Below are 18,374 nucleotides of genomic sequence, written 5' to 3'. Positions count from 1 at the left end.
GGACTTTTCCAGCACTGGACTCTAGGCTGTGAATATTTAGACCAAACAATGGAAAGTAAATATTTGACTTCTTGTCTAGTCTGGTGTCCCCAAAAGCATCTAAAATCAGCAGACAGAAGTGGGATGTAAACACATGTCATGTTGATAAGGATCCGGACGGTTTGCATTGATAGTGAGAATTTTCTCTAGTGCATTCGTACGGCTGCTTGTGTCATCAGTAATAAGTTTAAGTGCTCTAAAATGAAGAGAACATTTACATATAAATACATCTAGCATGAGATACATGTTACATACGCGTGTGCAGTATGGCGGTTCACTTAAAACAGTGAGCGGATGCATCGCGTAGAGTTCTATAGTCTGTAGATACACAAACACACAACGGAGCAAAATCCTTTCTGTCCGTCTGTCTGTCCGTCCGCCTCGGATTCACCGCTCGTCTCCCGGGCGTCGGCCCGTTTCAGTGTAAACAATGTGACTCGGTTCTAAGACTTAAAAGCCGCGGGAATGATTAGCGCGTGTGGTGAACGGAAGCAGAACAACGTCCCGAACGAGCTCAAAAGCGATATTAATTTTACTAAAAGTCGCTCGATTGGCGGAAACGTCTGTGCATTTTGAGTCAAGAAGGAAGTAGAAAAAGCAGACGTGTCCATAGTAAGGTCTGCGAGGGACGGAAGGGGGCAAAACAACCACAAAGACGATGATTAATCCGATCAGTAGAAAGGTAATAATAAAATGTACAGATTTTCAACCACACTCGATGCGTGAGTCTATACTGTGGCAGGTATTGTGGCTTCCAGAAGGGCCGCGATCCAGATGTACTTGTTTTAGGAGCTGGATATGTCAAAACAAGTGAAGCAGACAGCTTGGCTGTACAAGGATGCATGAGCAGGCAAAATAATCCAACGTCATCGTTCTGATGCAGCCTAAAACGTTCTAATCTGTGTACTTTAACTGCTAGGTTTATGTTCCTTCCCTCTTTCTGCTCATCAGAGTATTTTATGAGTTCTAGTCCCACTTTCAGTGCATTTTGCTATGTTTTCCATTAGGAATTCATCCTGCTTTGGCTAAGCTGTACATAAAGGTACCACTCGTCAATTCAGACCAAACAGTGTGATACTTTATGATCTTAGGAACGGTCAGTAACGGGGCATCAGTAACGCGCAGAACAAAGCGTGTGCGCCGGATCCTCTCGCTGACGTCACACGTGCGTCTGCATGCGCTTCTGCAGGGGTCTCGTCAGGTCCGAGTTCTGCGAGGACGACTGCGAGTGGTGCGACGAGGACGACGCCGAGGCCTTGCTGTCCTTGTCGTAGTGCGCGTAGCTGCTGGCGCTGCTGTCGCACTGCGTGTCCATGAAGGAGCCCGAGTCGCTGAGCGAGGCGCGCTGCTGGAGCTCGCGCTCGCACAGCTCGATGGAACTGCTGCCCGTGCCCAGCACGAAGCGCCCGCCGTACTCGTACAGGCGCGGGTTGGGCGCGCCGCCGATGGTGGAGTAGATGTTGGTGAACGACATGCCCGTGGGAACACGCTGTTTGCCGGTGGAGGTCTCGCGACGCATTTCGGTGGTGTTGTGGGCGTTAGCTAGGGTGATAGTGGGGGTGCCGTGGTGCTCCTTGAAGGTGTTCACGCTGTAGTAGCCGTTGGTGGGATCCTTGATGGAAAACAAGAAATATTTTTATGTGACCTTTGTTTCATGTACTATATTATCATTTAGAATACAGTCAGTAATTGTATACCTGTAATTAGCATTTAGATTTTCGGTATTTAGCAGACGCTTTTATTCAAAGCGACTTACAGTACCGGGACAGCATACAGTATGAGCAATTGAGTGTTAAGGACCTTGCTCAAGGGCCCAACAGCAGCAACCTAGCAGTGGTGGGGCTTGAACCAGTGACCTTCTGATTACTAGTCCAGTACCTTAACCGCTAGGCTACAGTTAAGTAAACATATATGGCACATCAGCCTGCACAGAGCCCTAACTGTAACCAAATGAAATCCTGAAGTAATAAATTGGATCATCTACTGCTAGCAAGAGCTTGTTTATGGGCACAAATTCCCACTGACATTCCGAATCTTGTGGAAAGCCTACCTAAAAGAGGGAGACTGTTATAGCCACAAAAGAAAGAAACCCATTTTGTCAATGGGTTTGGAATGGGACGGCCAACAAGCTAAAACAAAGAGCCAAATCGCAGACAGAGAGACATGCTAAGCTCTAAGGTGTCCAGACCAGGTCAGTGGATCTGCTGAGGTCGAAAGTTGAGTTTGCAAGCACCTTAGAACCACCTAGACGCCCTAATAAGGAAGACATATTATTATTTTTTGTAATATATATAAGCGTCCTCCAAATGGTTTCTATCCAAATGAAGCTTGAAAAGGTACAGTCGAGGAAACGTGGAACTCTGGGCTGTGATGTGGGCATGGTTGCTAAGGTGCCAGCCGGCTGTGCCGCGTGGTAGAAGATGCTGAGCATGCACATCAAGGGACGGGCTCGTGGGAAGATGGAGTAATCACTCCCCGATGTTCAGGATTTATCAGACGCCGATGGGACGGGGTGTGAGGGAGCGTTTTTGTGATGTACTGTATCTCCTTTGATCAGCTATGCATGTCCACACACGGTGGTACAACCCTGGGGGATTCGTAAAGCGGCGGAACAGCAGCCGCCGGGATTTGTGACGATTTTGCGGAACGTACACAAGCGGTAAATAAAGGACGTGTTGACAGAGAGGCTCTCGACATTCCTTATCAGCAAATACGGCATCGAATCTGTCTGAATTCTATATTTTCTATAAATATATAAAAGGAAAGTCATATTTAATCTACAGCGCAGTATATATATTCAGTGTGTTTAAGCTCCGATTTACGACAGGGACAGATTTAAAGCCGGGATAAGGACGGCGCTTTATGGACTATCATTATATAATGAAGGCACTCAGTCAGCTCCAGTCACACACCATCAATCCCAATGAGCTTTTTACTAGCTTCATAAATTCCAGTAAAATAAAAAGTATGACTGGTAATGTAAGAAGTTCCAGTTCAGGAAAGACATCTCCAGTGAGTAATCACGTACTGACCACATTCATCCTGACACACTGAAGTCTGACTGCTAAACTTCTTTTACTGTATATTATTATTTCATATATTTAATCTTTAAGTCTCACACAGACAGACCAGATCATGTCATAAAACACTCATAGATAAATGTTATAATAATAATAAAATAAAAATAATAATAATTTATCCATGATAACAGTATTTGGTTTAGTATGCATGCTTTGTTACCCCCCACAGGACCCCCACAGAGCAGGTATTATTTAGGTGGTGGATGATTCTCAGCACTGCAGTGACACTGACATGGTGGTGGTGTGTTAGTGTGTGTTGTGCTGGTATGAGTGGATCACACACAGCAGCGCTGCGGGAGTTATTAAACACCTCACCGTCACTGCTGGACTGAGAATAGTCCACCAACCAAGAATATCCAGCCAACAGCGCCCCGTGGGCAGCGTCCTGTGACCACTGATGAAGGTCTAGATGATGACTCAAACAGCAGCAATAGATGAGCGATCGTCTCTGACTTTACATCTACAAGGTGGACCAACTAGGTAGGAGTGTCTAATAGAGTGGACAGTGAGTGGACACGGTATTTAAAAACTCCACTTATACCAGCACAACACACACTAACACACCACCACCATGTCAGTGTCACTGCAGTGCTGAGAATGATCCACCACCCAAATAATACCTGCTCTGTGGTGGTCCTGTGGGGGTCCTGACCATTGAAGAACAGGGTGAAAGGGGGTAACAAAGCATGCAGAGAAACAGATGGACTACAGTCAGTAATTGTACAACTACAAAGTGCTTCTGTATGGTAAGTGGAGCTGAAAAAATGGACAGTGAGTGTGGAAACAAGGAGGTGGTTTTAATGTTATGGCTGATCGGTATATATATATATATATATTGTCATATTAACAACTGATGGGAACACTGGTAGATTCTAACATTACGCAAAATGTCCATATTGGGGGACGCACACACACACACAAACCTACAAACACAATTAACACCCAGTGATACTCACCTTAATGTGCTGATATTCTTTTTCCTCCTCCTGCAGAACCTCAAGCTGCTTCAGTACAGATTCCTGCTGGAATTCTCCTCGTTCAATCTGAGCAAAAATAAAACACATAAAAAATACAAAAATCAGCCGTATTTAATTTAAAATAGTCCCCGAGTTCCCACTGTTGGCACATTCTGAGCGTCAACCAGCTTAATGATGAACTCTAAATTAAGCGGTGTCAGATTTTTATTCTTGAATATTTTTCATCTCATTAGCAGGAGTTGTCAGGGTGTCGTGTGTCACTTGGCCCTGGGCATAATCACGTCCCGAGCTGTGAGCCGAATCCTGGCGCAGTACGCGGGGCCTCGTGGGAGTTCAGGACACTGAGTGAAATCTTAAAAGAAGGAGCCGCTCTGCGTTTTGACAGCGTTCTTCAGGAGGCGCAGCCCGGACACTCCATCGCTGGAGTGAATCTCTGTGGGTGCGTCGAGATTTTTCACCCGTATTCTTGGCGGGAGGCGCGACGGAGGCTAAATACGGGGTCGGAGGCCATCGGGACCCTCGCGTACACTGCGCATTATTCATGGTTGAACATTATTCGTGTTTAGGTGGAGATGATTAGCATTTATTATGTGTCTCTTGATGCATGCTCAGTAATCCAGGTACACATATCCACAAAGTTGAATCAGTTCATCTGGACACAAGTTAGTTGTAGAGAAACGTTTCGCCACTCAATCCAAGTGACGTCTTCAGTCTGAGCTGGTGGTGGATACCCCGACCTTATATGCAGCCGATTTGCATCACGACCGATTCTCTAAACACCCAAAACACGCTACGCCACGCCAGAAATGAGTTCACCCTAAGGACCGGGTCCCTCAACACAAACAGAGTAACGTAGTGTATGCCGTTAGGTGCCGGGAGGATTGCCAGGAACTGTACATCGGGGAAACTAAACAGCCACTGGCGAAACGGATGGTCCAGCATAGAAGATCGACGTCTTCTGGCCAGGACTCCGCGGTTTACACTGGCCTCTAAGCCAGCGACCACTTATTTAATGATGTCGATGTGCAGATCCTTGACAAGGAGGAACGCTGGTTTGAACGAGGAGTCATGTGAAGAGGGAACGACCATCCCTGAACCGGGGAGGGGGCCTGAGAGTACATCTCTCACCATCATACAACGCCGTAATAGGAGCTTTACCCCAATCATATGTGAAAGGCTCACATGACCACTGTAATTAATGCTCATTGTGATTTGCATATGGACCTAATCACCGGTTCCATTGTTATGCGATGGGCGGTGATCGGTCGTTATGCAACTTTGTGCATTCATTATGTGAGGACGTGACGGGGAAGGCGTAATGAGCTGGTGCCTTCGCCTTGTGTTTATTTATTTATTATTTTATTTTATTTGGAGGTGTGGGTGTAATGACCTAGTACGGATAAAGAATTGAATCTAAACAAGAAGCTTACCATCAGCTGCTTCATGGCGGCGTGGTCCTCGTTTTCACGAGCGGCGTTGTGATCTTTGTGTACGATCTCCACCCGGATGTCGTTCTTGGTCGACACGACACCTTTGAGGTCTGACAGATCAGAAATAAATATACGTAAAGGTAATAAATATACGATTAAATCAATCACAAATGCTAGTAATAATATTTAGTAAAGCATGTATCTTTATAGTCATATAAACGTGTAATAAACATGTTATAACAGTCGTCAGGACGGAGTATGTGTAGTTATTTAACACTGTCATGTCACGTTTAATTCTAATTAAGGTATTTTAAGTTGAAATGACAATTTTTGCACACGTCAGTCATTCAGAAGTCTCTTATTTTAAACTGTGATGGAATAAAAGTAAAAAAATCACCAAAAACTGCTTATCTCAGCATCTCAGTCCAGTCACAAAGCGCTGTTAAATAATCCAACAAAATAATCTACAGTTATCGCCTCAGTAGAGAGATTCTAATGTGACATGGAGCTCATAAGGCAGATTATTTAGACGCTCTACTTAGACAGAGATTACGCTGATTAAGCTTAATAAGCTAACACAGTTGAGAATTTGTTTACATTTGATAGGAACTCCGTTGGTTGCTCCAAATTCGTCCAGCGTGTGAGAAGAGTCGTGCCGCACTGAATGCTGGGATTGCCTTCAGCGCCTCAGTAGAAGCATTTTAATGGATATAAGAATTTAGACACGCCCTCTTCTCGAGGCGTAAAATGCATCTATGTGGAGAGGTCACTAGGTTTTCCGACACAACCCTACAGACATCACAAAGCAGCCAATCCACCTTCTGAATGTTTTACATTTACATTTTTGGCATTTAGCAGACACTTTTATCCAAAGCGATTTAGCGAGTACTGTGACAGTATATTGTCTAAGCAATTGAGGGTTAAGGGCCTTGCTCAAGGGCCCAACAGTGGCACTGGTGGTGGGATTTGAACCAGCGACCTTTGGATTACTAGTCCAGGACCTTAACCACTATGCTACAATTGCCTAGTGGTTTTATGATGTTGTATGTGGACAGTTGTGGCCTAGTGGTTAAGGTACTGGACCAGTAATCCAAAGGTCGCTGGTTCAAGCCCCACCACTGCTAGGTTGCCACTGTTGGGCCCTTGAGCAAGGCCCTTAAAAGACAATTGCTTTGATAGTGTACTGTCACAGTCGCTCTGGATAAAAACGTCTGCTAAACGCTGTATAAAATTAATTAATGCTTTTATTTTGTACAATCAGTAATGACATTGTTATAACATGCTTATGAACTAGTGTTATCAATCATGCAAGTTTAATTAATTCAGTTGCAATCACAGTAATTTAACATCCTAAAGCTCAAACTGTCAGTTAGTAACTACAGAGCAGCACACAGTCCAGATGCACTTCAGCAGCGCAGTGTTTAATGGTGTTAATCAGTAACGTTAAAACAACGTTTCCTTACTTTCGCTCTTAATTTTGCTTGCAAGTTCTCTCTGCTGAGCACAGATGGAGGTGGGTAGGGAGGGCATGACCAGGTGAGCGTCTTCTGCGGTATACAACAACAACATGCTGATGGCCAGCAAACGCCTCCCACAACACACCTACTGCAAGCATGCAGCACTGCTAGATCTGACTCTAAACTGCATCCACGCATGGCTGAGTGGTCGGGGTTTGATTCATGAGGATGGAACAGTAATGCATTTCATATATTTATAAATACATAAAATAATAATCAATAGTTTAAATACAAGGATGAAAATGGAGAGTCAGACAGACTGAGGGATGGTAAAATGATCAGAATGTCAATTGTTCATGGACACTATGGGAATTTGTGTCACTCATTAATGTAGAAATGCTCCCAGTAAGTTTCTGTAGGATGTGAACATGCCTCACCTGACAGGGAAAATGTTTGACCTGTTATTTAGAATGGAAGTTTGTGTTCTGGAATGTAGGATGTGTGTGATTGCTTCAATAATATCATAATTATTATTATTATTATTATTATTAATAATAATAATTATTTATGTATTATTATTGTTGTTATTATCGTTAATTATTATTAATTATTATTATTATTTTATTTATTATTTTATTGTTATTTATTTATTTATTTATTTTTTTTACGCATTTTCTCTCTTTTTTTTCTCCAGATTTTTAGCGTTTTACCTGCACGAGGCGAGTTTATAAGCGGATCAGCTTTGTGCACGGTGAGCCACACCCTGATCAGCATTATTCCTCGTCTCTATGCAGGCGCCATCAATCAGCCAGCAGAGGTCGTAATTGCACCAGTTATGAGGTGAGTCCGGCTCTGGTGTGCTAGCGTGTTTTTACCGCTGCGTCACCTGAGCGGCTTATTTTTTATTATTTTTTAATAAATGTTTTTATTTAATTTTAATGTTTTAATTGAGTTTATTATTATTTTTAATTCATTATTATTATTTTATTTATTTATTTAATTTGTTTTTAGGTGGAAAGAAAAACAGCAGTTAAAGAAGGTCAAGGCGACTAATTTGACAGACTATTTAATGCAGTACGGTGGTTTGGGACACAGCCCGAGTGTACGTCTGCTCCAGAAAAGTTCAGACAGCATCAGTACTTTAGTATTCATTGATAACAAAGATCTACTGTTGGTGGCACAATCAAAAACAGTGGGTGTAACACAGATAGCTGCGCCCTTATAACCTGGGTTTGAGCTCTGGACTCATGAGCTGTAAGATTCAACCTCACAACCTACTGTACTACTGGGGTATACTGTTAAATACAACAAAGAGAACGTGGGCTAGGGCTTCCTTCCTTCCTGCAGGCGATGCCAATTGTGCCCACTAGGGGGCGCCCAGTCGACCGGTAGCAAAGCTGTGATTCAAACTCGGGCAAATGGGCGCTCTGATGGTCTAAATTGGGGTGGATATGGGGTGGTGGTTGAAAGATGAATAAAGAAATGATCGTGTCTGTGCAGCTACTGGGCTGAAGGGATGTGTGAGATGAGATGGACCCAAACACACTGTTCTATCTTTCTAACACTATAAATAATACAATATTTACTTTATAATAAATAAATAAATAAAACATACTTCTCTGAGAGCGGGTGCAGCAGAAGGCTCCGATGGTGCCGATGAGGACGATGAAGGCGACGAAGGCCCCCACCGCCACGCCGATGATCACGGCCATGGGCAGAGACTCTGCAGACAACAAAGCATAGCCGCCTACAATAACACAGCATGGACAAGCCAAGTCACTTTCACAAATAATCACAGCTCGACCAGAACAGCAATTACTCATAAACAACGTGGAATCATGGCGGAACACTGCTGTGTGATTTCAACCAGCTCCTGATTCCAAGATTACTGCTCCAAACGACCAACAGGGCAATTTACACCTTCAAACGGTGGGTGCGAGCGCTGGCATACGGGCGGCATCAGCACTTGATTAAGTTTTGGATGATGTTACGCGGCGGTTCTTCTCTTTTTCACAGCTTCGATTAAAACTCGAGCAGGTTGGTGAATCAGGATTTTATTAATTATTACTTCTTGGTGTTGACAGGCCGTCAGCCAGACAACAGAGGTGTGATTATAACATTAAGGCGGCGACCGTGTAGTGAAATTTCACTTAATTAAAGGGTGGGTTAAAAACTAGACTTGAAAACCCACTGGGAGTCTCAGGGTTACACCAAGAGCACATTGCTAAATATACCGTACGAAGACAAGGTTAACAGCAAATGATCTGCTCGTAACGTCTCTGAATGTTCTCTAGAAGCATTAAAAAAGCTCACATAGATCCAGCTGGAACAAAGTTAACCAATAGTCAATGTTTTTAACTACAAAAAGGCACAATGTAACTTCTAACTGTAAAGAATGATGGAGGGAGCATCACAGTTTGAAGCTACTATCAATGTTTGCAATGACACTGAAATGTCCTAAAAAGGCCTGTTTATATACATCAGAAATGTTGGGAGAACATAAATAAATAAACAAAATAAATAAATAAATAATTAAATAAATAAATAAATATTGCAAAACAAATCAAATAAATTTGCACAGCATAATGCACTAAAACACTACAAATGCACAGTATAATCATCAAAGATAAAAGTCAAAACCAGAATTTTATCCTAACTATGAAGCATGGTGGAGGGAGCATCATAGTTTTTTTTTTTGCACTGACACTAAAATATAAATATAATTATTTGTTATTATATATAGATTCTGTGAAATGTCCTAAAAGCTGTTTATATATTTAGAAGAGATTTAGGGATGAAACGCCTTTATTTAACATACATTTTTAATGCATTTTCTCCCCATTTTCCTCCCAATTTAGCGACTCAATTTTGTCTTCCGCTGCTGAGAGATACCCGATTGCATCCGAGGAGAGCACGTCTCTGCACACGCCTCCTCCGACACGTGTACAGCCCTCCTATTCACGCCCCTGCACTCTGCACAGGCGTCTCTTCCACCAATCAGGGTCCTTACACAGCGTATGAAGATCCACCCACACATAGTCCGGCCCCCACCCTGCAGATACGGTGGCCAATCAGTATCTGCTGCAGGCACTGCCAATTATGCCCGCCAGATGGCGCCCAGCCGACCGGAGGCAACTCCGAGTTTTAAACCGGGGAGTTCAGAAACTTGGTGTTGGTGTGCAAGCGGAATATCCCGCTGAGCCATCTGGGCGCCTATTTAATGTATTTTATTTGAAATAAATGTATTATATTTATTATCTAATTTTTATACTTTATTTTATAATTTTTAGTGCATTTTACAGCTTTAAAAAATGTAAATGAAATAAGACTTTCTATTTCTGTATTTATTTTATTTATTTATTTATTACTGTACCTTATTACTTTATTAATATATTACTTTTTATTTATTTATTTATTTATTACTGTACCTTATTACTTTATTACATTATTACTTTTTATTTATTTATTTATTTATTTATTTATTTATTTATTTATTTATTTATTACTGTACCTTATTACTTTATTACATTATTACTATTTATGTATTTATGTATTTATTTATTTATTACTGTACCTTATTACTTCATTACATTATTACTTTTTATTTATTTATTTATTTATTTATTTATTTATTTATTTATTTATTTATTTATTTATTTATTACTTCATTACATTATTACTTTTTATTTATTTATTTATTAATTAATTAATTTATTTATTACTTCATTACATTATTACTTTTTATTTATTTATTTATTACTTTATTACATTATTACTTTTTATGTATGTATTTATTTATTTATTACACTATTACTTTTTATTTATTTATTAATTAATGTATTTACTTATTTATTTATTTATTTATTTTTGTGACAGTTAAATATCAGGCCACATTTTATAAATAATTAATGTAAAAAGATGAAAAAAATATCTGAAATTGACTGCATTAGATTCCCTCTCTCACAAAACACTGATGCAGTGATTCAGTAATCAAGAGCAAAGTACACACACACACACACACACACACACACACCTCTACACACTATAATTACACCCTATCACTTTAAAACAAAAATAAAGCCCCTAACAGAGTTACCCAGCGTCACGCTCCACCACAATCAGCCTGGATTAAACGTCTGACTAATATAAAACATCTATTTTCATTTAAAGCTCAGTGAGCTGAAACAGGAGCATTTTTTACCCAGAATTAAATCAGTCGTAAGTAAAACTAACGCTCGACTTATTTCAGCGCTGGACGTAAACAAAGCCAGAGACAGAAAATGAGCTCGAGCAGAACCAACACAATCTGATGATAAATGAAAAGTGGAACAGCAGACGAGAACCTGAAACTAATTCATTATAAAATAGAGAATAAATTAATAGTCTGGGGAAGATGAATGAATTTAATAAACTGAGCACCACTAATCATTCTCAGAACAACTTCCACTTTAAACTACCAGCAATTTATCAAATGAGTTATTAATAATTTATCTTTTCATGTTAAACGGCTTTGTTTGCAAATATAAACTCAGACAGTGATGTAAAGTGAGAATCAAACTTAGGGTTCTGGTTTATCTTTTTATTTATTTATTTCTCTTTACTAACAATGTCATTCAATTTCTTGTCAGTAAACACTATTTTTTGTCTATTTTCACTTTAAATTAAGTGTAATTAAGCCTTTGATTATAAAAATTGATTGGTGGCCTGAGCAGTTGCCACAATTATAACAACATTTTTCCTTTTATTATTATTATTATGATTATTACTATTATTATTATTATTATTATTGATATTATTATTATTATTAATCCTTTTATTATTATTATTATTATTATTATTCATTTTATTATTATTATTATTATTATTGTTATTATTATTATTAATAATAATAATATTAATAGTAATAATCATAATCATAATAATAATGCTATTATTATCATAAATTATTTATTTATTTATTTGATTAGTTAATTAGTTACTTATTCCAAAGTTTATTATTATCAACAACTGTTAGTGTATAATAATTAAAAAAAATTTAAATTAATAATTAAAAAATAAAAATAAATAATAAATAAATAAATACATAAATACATAAATAATAATAATAATAATAATAATAATAATAAAACTTTAAAACCTTTAAAACATGCTTGAATAAACATATTATTTGATCATTTTCAAGCAATTCTTGATTATTTTAAATTGTTGCTTAAATGTTCTGGTCAAATGAGGAAGGGAGAACATTAAAGAAAGACTATTCTATCTTTTTTTTTTTTGGACAAATGCTAACCTTGTAAATAGTCTTACACATAAACAACACAAGTCTAAGCTAAAGGCTATGCTAGCAGAACTAGCCTGACAGCCCTGACGCATGGATAAAGAGAAGCTGGAACGTGGCGAACCTTGGCTCCCACCTTGTTCCTTGAGTCGAATGATTTCCGTGTCCGAGCCGAAGCTGTTCCAGGCCGTGCAGTTGTAGATGGTCTGGAAGTCGGCGGGGACGATGTTGCTCATGGTCAGGGTGGACAGGACGCCGTCCTCGGTGCTCACGGTCTCCACCGTGTAGCGGCCGGACGTCCCCGACTCCAGCACCGTCTCCTTCCAGGACCAGGCCTGAGACGGGACACAGGAATAAAAATAAATAATGTTTGTAACAGAGCAATGTACCTCCGGACAAATGTCAAGGGTGAGGATCAAACCAATTTATATAATAATAATAATATTTATAATAATAATAATAATAATAATAATAATAATAATAAAAATAATAATAATAATGACAAAATAATAAAAATAGTAATAATAATAATAACAATAATAATAATTTAAAAAAAGTAATAATAATAAAAATAATAATAATAACAATATTTATAATAATAATAATATTTATAAAAATAATAATAAAAAATAATAACAATAACAGAATAATAAAATAATAATTTGTATAAATATTATGTATAAAGGTGTAATTATATGAGGGCGTCAGGGACAGTTTAAGCGTTTTCGGTACACCGAGGGAGACGTTAGCTGCTGTGATCTCTGTCTAAGTATAGCGTCTAAATAATCTGCCTTATGAGTCTCATGTCTTATTAGAACCTAGCTCACTTGTAGATACCATAAATGCTTCTATATTTATGAGCTGTTTTATTGTCAGGATATGATGATATATATTTTTTTATTATTATTTATAATTGGTTTAAAAAAGAAGAAATGTCAATGAGTGTGAAAGTAGATGGAAGATAAATATGGTCTCAATATTAAAAATAGTAAACAGTGTGTGGAACTTTGCTTAAGGGATAAAAACACGGAGTTTGTTATGAAAAACACATTTCAGGTATTGATTAGTCTGGACAAGCTTTGAGAAATTAATCTGGGCTGCATGATGCAAGGAGGATGAAAGAAGAGGAAACAATAGAACCTATAAACATCGTTATCATCACATACAGTTTAATATTAACCCCTTTTAAAACACGCAGGTCCGTGGATCAACATTTTAGGTGCAAACCCACACACACATTACACACACACTGAGGACAGTGATAGCTTATAGTGGGTAGAGCTTTGTTCCAGTCCCTGTTGGGCCCTTAAGCAAGGCCCTTAGCTCTGTCTGAACCCAGCTTCCAAACAAGCTGAGATTTCGTAGTACCGTACACGTGTAATGTATATATGACATATAAAGGTGTTCTTCTTTATTAAGGCCAAAAGTGTGTCTTATATCCTTGTATCCTATTTAGAATCCAACGAGCATCAGATGAATCCCTGTACCTGGGAGGCTGTAGGATGTGAACCCAACTGCAGGATCCTTAACTCACTCACTCACTCACTCACTTTCTTAACCGCTTATCCAATCAGGGTCGTGGGGGGGGGGGGGGGGGGGGGGGTGCTGGAGCCTATCCCAGCTTTTCAATGGGCGCAAGGCACACAGTAACACCCTGGACGGGGCGCCAGTCCATCACAGGGCAGACACACACACATACACACACACACATTCACCTACAGGGCAATTCAATGTCTCCAGTTAACCTGACTGCATGTTTTTGGACTGTGGGAGGAAACCGGAGCTCCCGGAGGAAACCCACGCAGACACGGGGAGAACATGCAAACTCTGCACAGAAAGGACCTGGACCGCCCCACCTGGGGATCGAACTCAGGACCTTCTTGCTGTGAGGTGACAGTGCTACCCACCGAGCCACCGTGCCACCCTTAACGAAAACAAATACTAAAAAATACAAAATCTACATAAAAAATAAATAAATAATAATAATTTAAAAAATAAATAATAATAAATGAATAAATATATCATATCTTTGGAAAAAAATGGGAAAATGCAAAAATGCAAAATAAAATAAATTATATAATATTTATTTATATTTACGTATATAATATTTATATAATAAATAATACTACTAATAATAATAAAAATAATAATAATAACGTAATAATGATAATAGTATAATAATAACAATGTAATAATAATAATAATAATAATAACAGTAATAATAATAATAAAATAATAATAATACAATAATAATAAAATAATAATAATAATAACAGTAATAATAATAATAACAGTAATAATAATAATAATAATAATAATAGCATACACTGTACAACCCCATTTGATAAACCGCACTTAGTAGTTTGATGAATTAATTTCCCTTTTTTTTTTTTTTTTTTTTTATTATTATTTATTATCTTTACACACTTTAAGTGAGTGCTGGTAATTGTAAAGCTGGCTGTAAGTACACGTCTATAAATCCACATACGCAGAGAGAGGGAGAGAGAGAGAGAAAAAGTAAAGCCCTACTTAGAGTAACTAATGAATCAAAATTGGCCTTGAGAGGAGGCTGTTTATCCTAGAGTCATAAATCTTAATGGAACGTGCGCTAACTGAGCATAAACAAGCATTAGAAAAGAATTTAAGAGCATCAGACTGCATCGCTTAATACCCACTCGCTCGCCCGCGCCGGGGTAACAGATGATTTAGGACGCAATTTCATTTATTAGGAGAATTGTAAGTCATTAGTGCGTCGCGCGTTATCCGAGTACGCCTGCTGAAGCTAATGAAGTCTTAAAGGAGTCTCGGAGTGACAGGGTCCACCCACCGCTGTTCTCCCGAAATCATAAACTGACATGTGAGGTTTAGTGAAGAGGAAAAAAAACTACGTAAATAATAACTAGAAATCAGACTAAAGGGTTAATAATCACACACACATGTTTTTTAGGAAAATATAAACAACAATTAGCAAAATATTCGAATGAGACAGAGGAAGAAAATAATAATTATAACAATAAAATAATAATAATAATAATAATAATATAATAATAATAACATAATAATAACAGTAATAATAATAATAATAATAATAACAGTAATAATAATATTAATAATAACAGCAATAATGATAATAATAATAATATAATAACAGTAATAATAATAATAATAATAATAATAATAATAAAATATAAAAGTAATATTAATAATAATAAAATAAAAACAAACAATAACAGTAGTAATAAAAAAAAAATAATAATAATAATAATTACAATAATAACAATAATAATAATAATAATAATAAAATATAACAGTAATAATAATAATAATAATAATAATAATAAAATATAACAGTAATAATAATAATAATAATAATAATAATAATAAAATATAACAGTAATAATAATAATAATAATAATAAAATATAACAGTAATAATAATAATAATAATAATAATAATAATAAAATATAACAGTAATAATAATAATAAAATATAACAGTAATAATAATAATAATAATAATAATAATAATAATAATAATACTTACGATTCTATCTGGCGGAGGGGTGCTGCGGATAAAACACTTGATCTGGCCCTTCTCTCCATGAGGAGCCTGGTGTGTTTGGGTACTGGAGATTGTTGGAGGTCCTGAACACACACACACACACACACGCACGCACACACACGCACACACACACACACACACACACACTGGTCAAGAGACATACAGAAACAAAACCCGGCTTTTCCAACTTTTACGCATAGCCCATTTCAACCGAAAGAACTCTTGAACCAGGTTCCATTCAGGTTTTTGGAACCTTGGTGCTTTTTAAAGAACTGGCCTGCATTCCCATCGGTTTATTGGAATTTGTGCCTGTTCAAAGTCTTGTGAGAAGCTTCTCAGTAAAGCGGCTGTTAAGTTGTTTTGAAATGAAATGGTCAACCACCTCATGTACCCGAGTAAAACACACTGAGCTCACGTAATGAGACGCTGATCAATATTAGGTTATTAAACTCACGTCCGTCAGTCAGTGGTTGTTTTGATCAGGCCTGGCGCTCCTCAGGCCGCCGTACCCGCGTGTTTGTTCTGAGGAGTGAATTTGTTAGCCTGCGCCTTCGTTTCTAATCCTGAAAAGCTCTGATTTATTGCAGATTCCATCTCCCGCCGGGAGATAAAGATCAGCGCTCTGACTAGCGGCCGCACTCCTGTGAGAAGCAATCAGCCAAAGGCCTTGGGTAAGAAAATGACATTGTTGAGCAATAACAACCTTCGCCGTGTGTCCGCGCGTCCGTTCGGTGATTGATTTTTGAACTCTGAAGCCGCTGGTGCCGCCATAGAGTGGCCGAAATGAGCTGGCCGAAAGTATGTGGACGCGAACAGCGGGAGAGTAGTAGTAGTAGTAGAACTTTATTGTCACTATAAATTGCAGCATGTACAATTACAGCGAAATTAGCCATCAACCTGTCCAGAACATTCAATGACAAGGGAGAGACAGGACAGGAAGACAGGATAAGAAAACAAGAAATAATGAACACAGGGAAAGTAGGAGATAAAAAAAACCAGCAACCAGATTGTGTTCCCTTAAGGAGCACACTATGGTAACATGAAAAAAAAAAACCCTTACAGCACACAAGCACATATAAACATAACGTAACATAATCACACAACCAGCCACGGGTTAGGGATTTGGGGATGTGAAAAAGTAACCACTATGGAAGGCAGCCATCCGGCGATTCGCAGCTATACCAGCGCGCGCTACGGACCCGTCCTACCATAGTGGTGGAATGAAGCTGAGAGTGGAGACGTTGGTTGGGGTTAGGAGAGTTCTGTCAGCAAGAAAAAAAGTCTGTACAAAGTTCGCGATAACATGGCTGTTCACAGCTCTTACTGCCCAGAATGAAAAACAGTCAGTGGAGGCAGGGTAGGTACATAGCAACAAGTTCTCTGGAGGAATTTCCTTATCAGCTAGGCCGTTGCTGATAACAGGGGAGCCAAGAGCAGAAATGACTTTTGTTTTGTCTGAGCACTATAAAATTTTAACACGAACTCTCAGAATGAATGCGTCTCTGATTCACCTCATTTCGCAAAGCCGTAAGTTTCTCCAAGATGAAATCCATATTGCGATTAATAATCACAGTCTGAGTTCCAACGGCTTTGCCCACCATATCAATCAAATTGGGCAGTTTCTGGGGACCTTTGACAACTGACCCAACTCTTTTAATTTCCCGATACAGCCTAATCCAATCAGCAAAAAAGCCACAATCAAAGTTCCGAATAGATAAACATCCTCTACGTCCTCCAACGAAAGAGGTGCCAGGCACACGACCCTCCACTTCCCCCACGAGTCCATCGCGTATCCCGCCATCTGCGTTCCGTCGGGGCATGTGGGTTCCCCCGAACCCGAACTTCTCGATGAGAAGATGGTGTCAATAGCATTCAGAGACCATTAAACCAATTCCATAATTTGTTCTTTGAGGAGCAGTGCTAGAAAAATCTCTGTAGAGCAGAGTAGACGAGACAAGACCATACAGGAGAAGCCAAGCAGGGAAGATAAGGGAGGAGGAGGGAAAATTGCTTCCGTCTTCCACGAGAGCTAGATAGCACCTAGATAGAGAGTTCACTATGCACAAGGTCCATTAATAAAAGAATGACCAGAACCCCATTTGTATCATTTTTTGGATGAATTAGAATGCCGACCTTTAAGCCAGACTTTATAACTTAATATTAATATTATATTAATTAATAAAAAATGGTGGCAATCTGGTCCCACTGTGGTTTACAATATGTAACATAAAGCCTCCACAAGGGGGCGTTCATGTTCAAGTTCATTTCTTCTTTTTAAGTGCCTGTTAAAATTCACTTATTTAATTATTACTATGTTTGTCTGTGACTCTTTTTTTGGGGGTTGCGACCCACCCAAGGGTTGCGACCCTATAATTATTCACTATACACAATGTATATTAATAAAAGAATGACCAGAACTCCAATTATATTCATTATATTCATTTTTGGATGGATTAGAATGCCAAACTTGAAGTCAGACTTTATCACTCAATATTAAACAAAACATAAAAAATGAATTTACTTAACTGATAAAAAAATGGTGGCAATCTGGTC

At 38.5% G+C, this 18,374-nt stretch overlaps 1 protein-coding gene across 3 annotated transcripts in view; it reads right to left on the bottom strand.

The window, feature by feature from the left end:
* Positions 1-711: 711 nt before the first annotated feature.
* The window catches only part of kirrel3b (kirre like nephrin family adhesion molecule 3b), a 226,076-nt gene continuing 208,413 nt past the window's right edge, over positions 712-18,374 (bottom strand). The window contains exons 10-16 of one of the 3 annotated variants that reach the window (XM_063004908.1): positions 15,804-15,904; positions 12,386-12,596; positions 8,599-8,730; positions 6,990-7,073; positions 5,527-5,636; positions 4,076-4,162; positions 712-1,651 (exon numbers count right to left, since the gene is read on the bottom strand). In XM_063004908.1, coding sequence (XP_062860978.1) covers positions 1,199-1,651; positions 4,076-4,162; positions 5,527-5,636; positions 6,990-7,073; positions 8,599-8,730; positions 12,386-12,596; positions 15,804-15,904 — 1,178 coding nt within the window. In that variant the 3' untranslated portion in view covers positions 712-1,198. The remainder of the gene's footprint in view (positions 1,652-4,075; positions 4,163-5,526; positions 5,637-6,989; positions 7,074-8,598; positions 8,731-12,385; positions 12,597-15,803; positions 15,905-18,374) is intronic. The other 2 variants (XM_063004909.1, XM_063004910.1) reach the window with 2 other exon arrangements.

This window comes from Trichomycterus rosablanca, chromosome 11 (genome assembly GCF_030014385.1).
Source record: "Trichomycterus rosablanca isolate fTriRos1 chromosome 11, fTriRos1.hap1, whole genome shotgun sequence".
In the NCBI taxonomy this organism is placed as follows: Eukaryota; Metazoa; Chordata; class Actinopteri; order Siluriformes; family Trichomycteridae; genus Trichomycterus; species Trichomycterus rosablanca.
The sequence above is the reverse complement of the archived record's forward strand: the minus strand, read 5'-3'. Positions and strand labels throughout refer to the sequence as shown.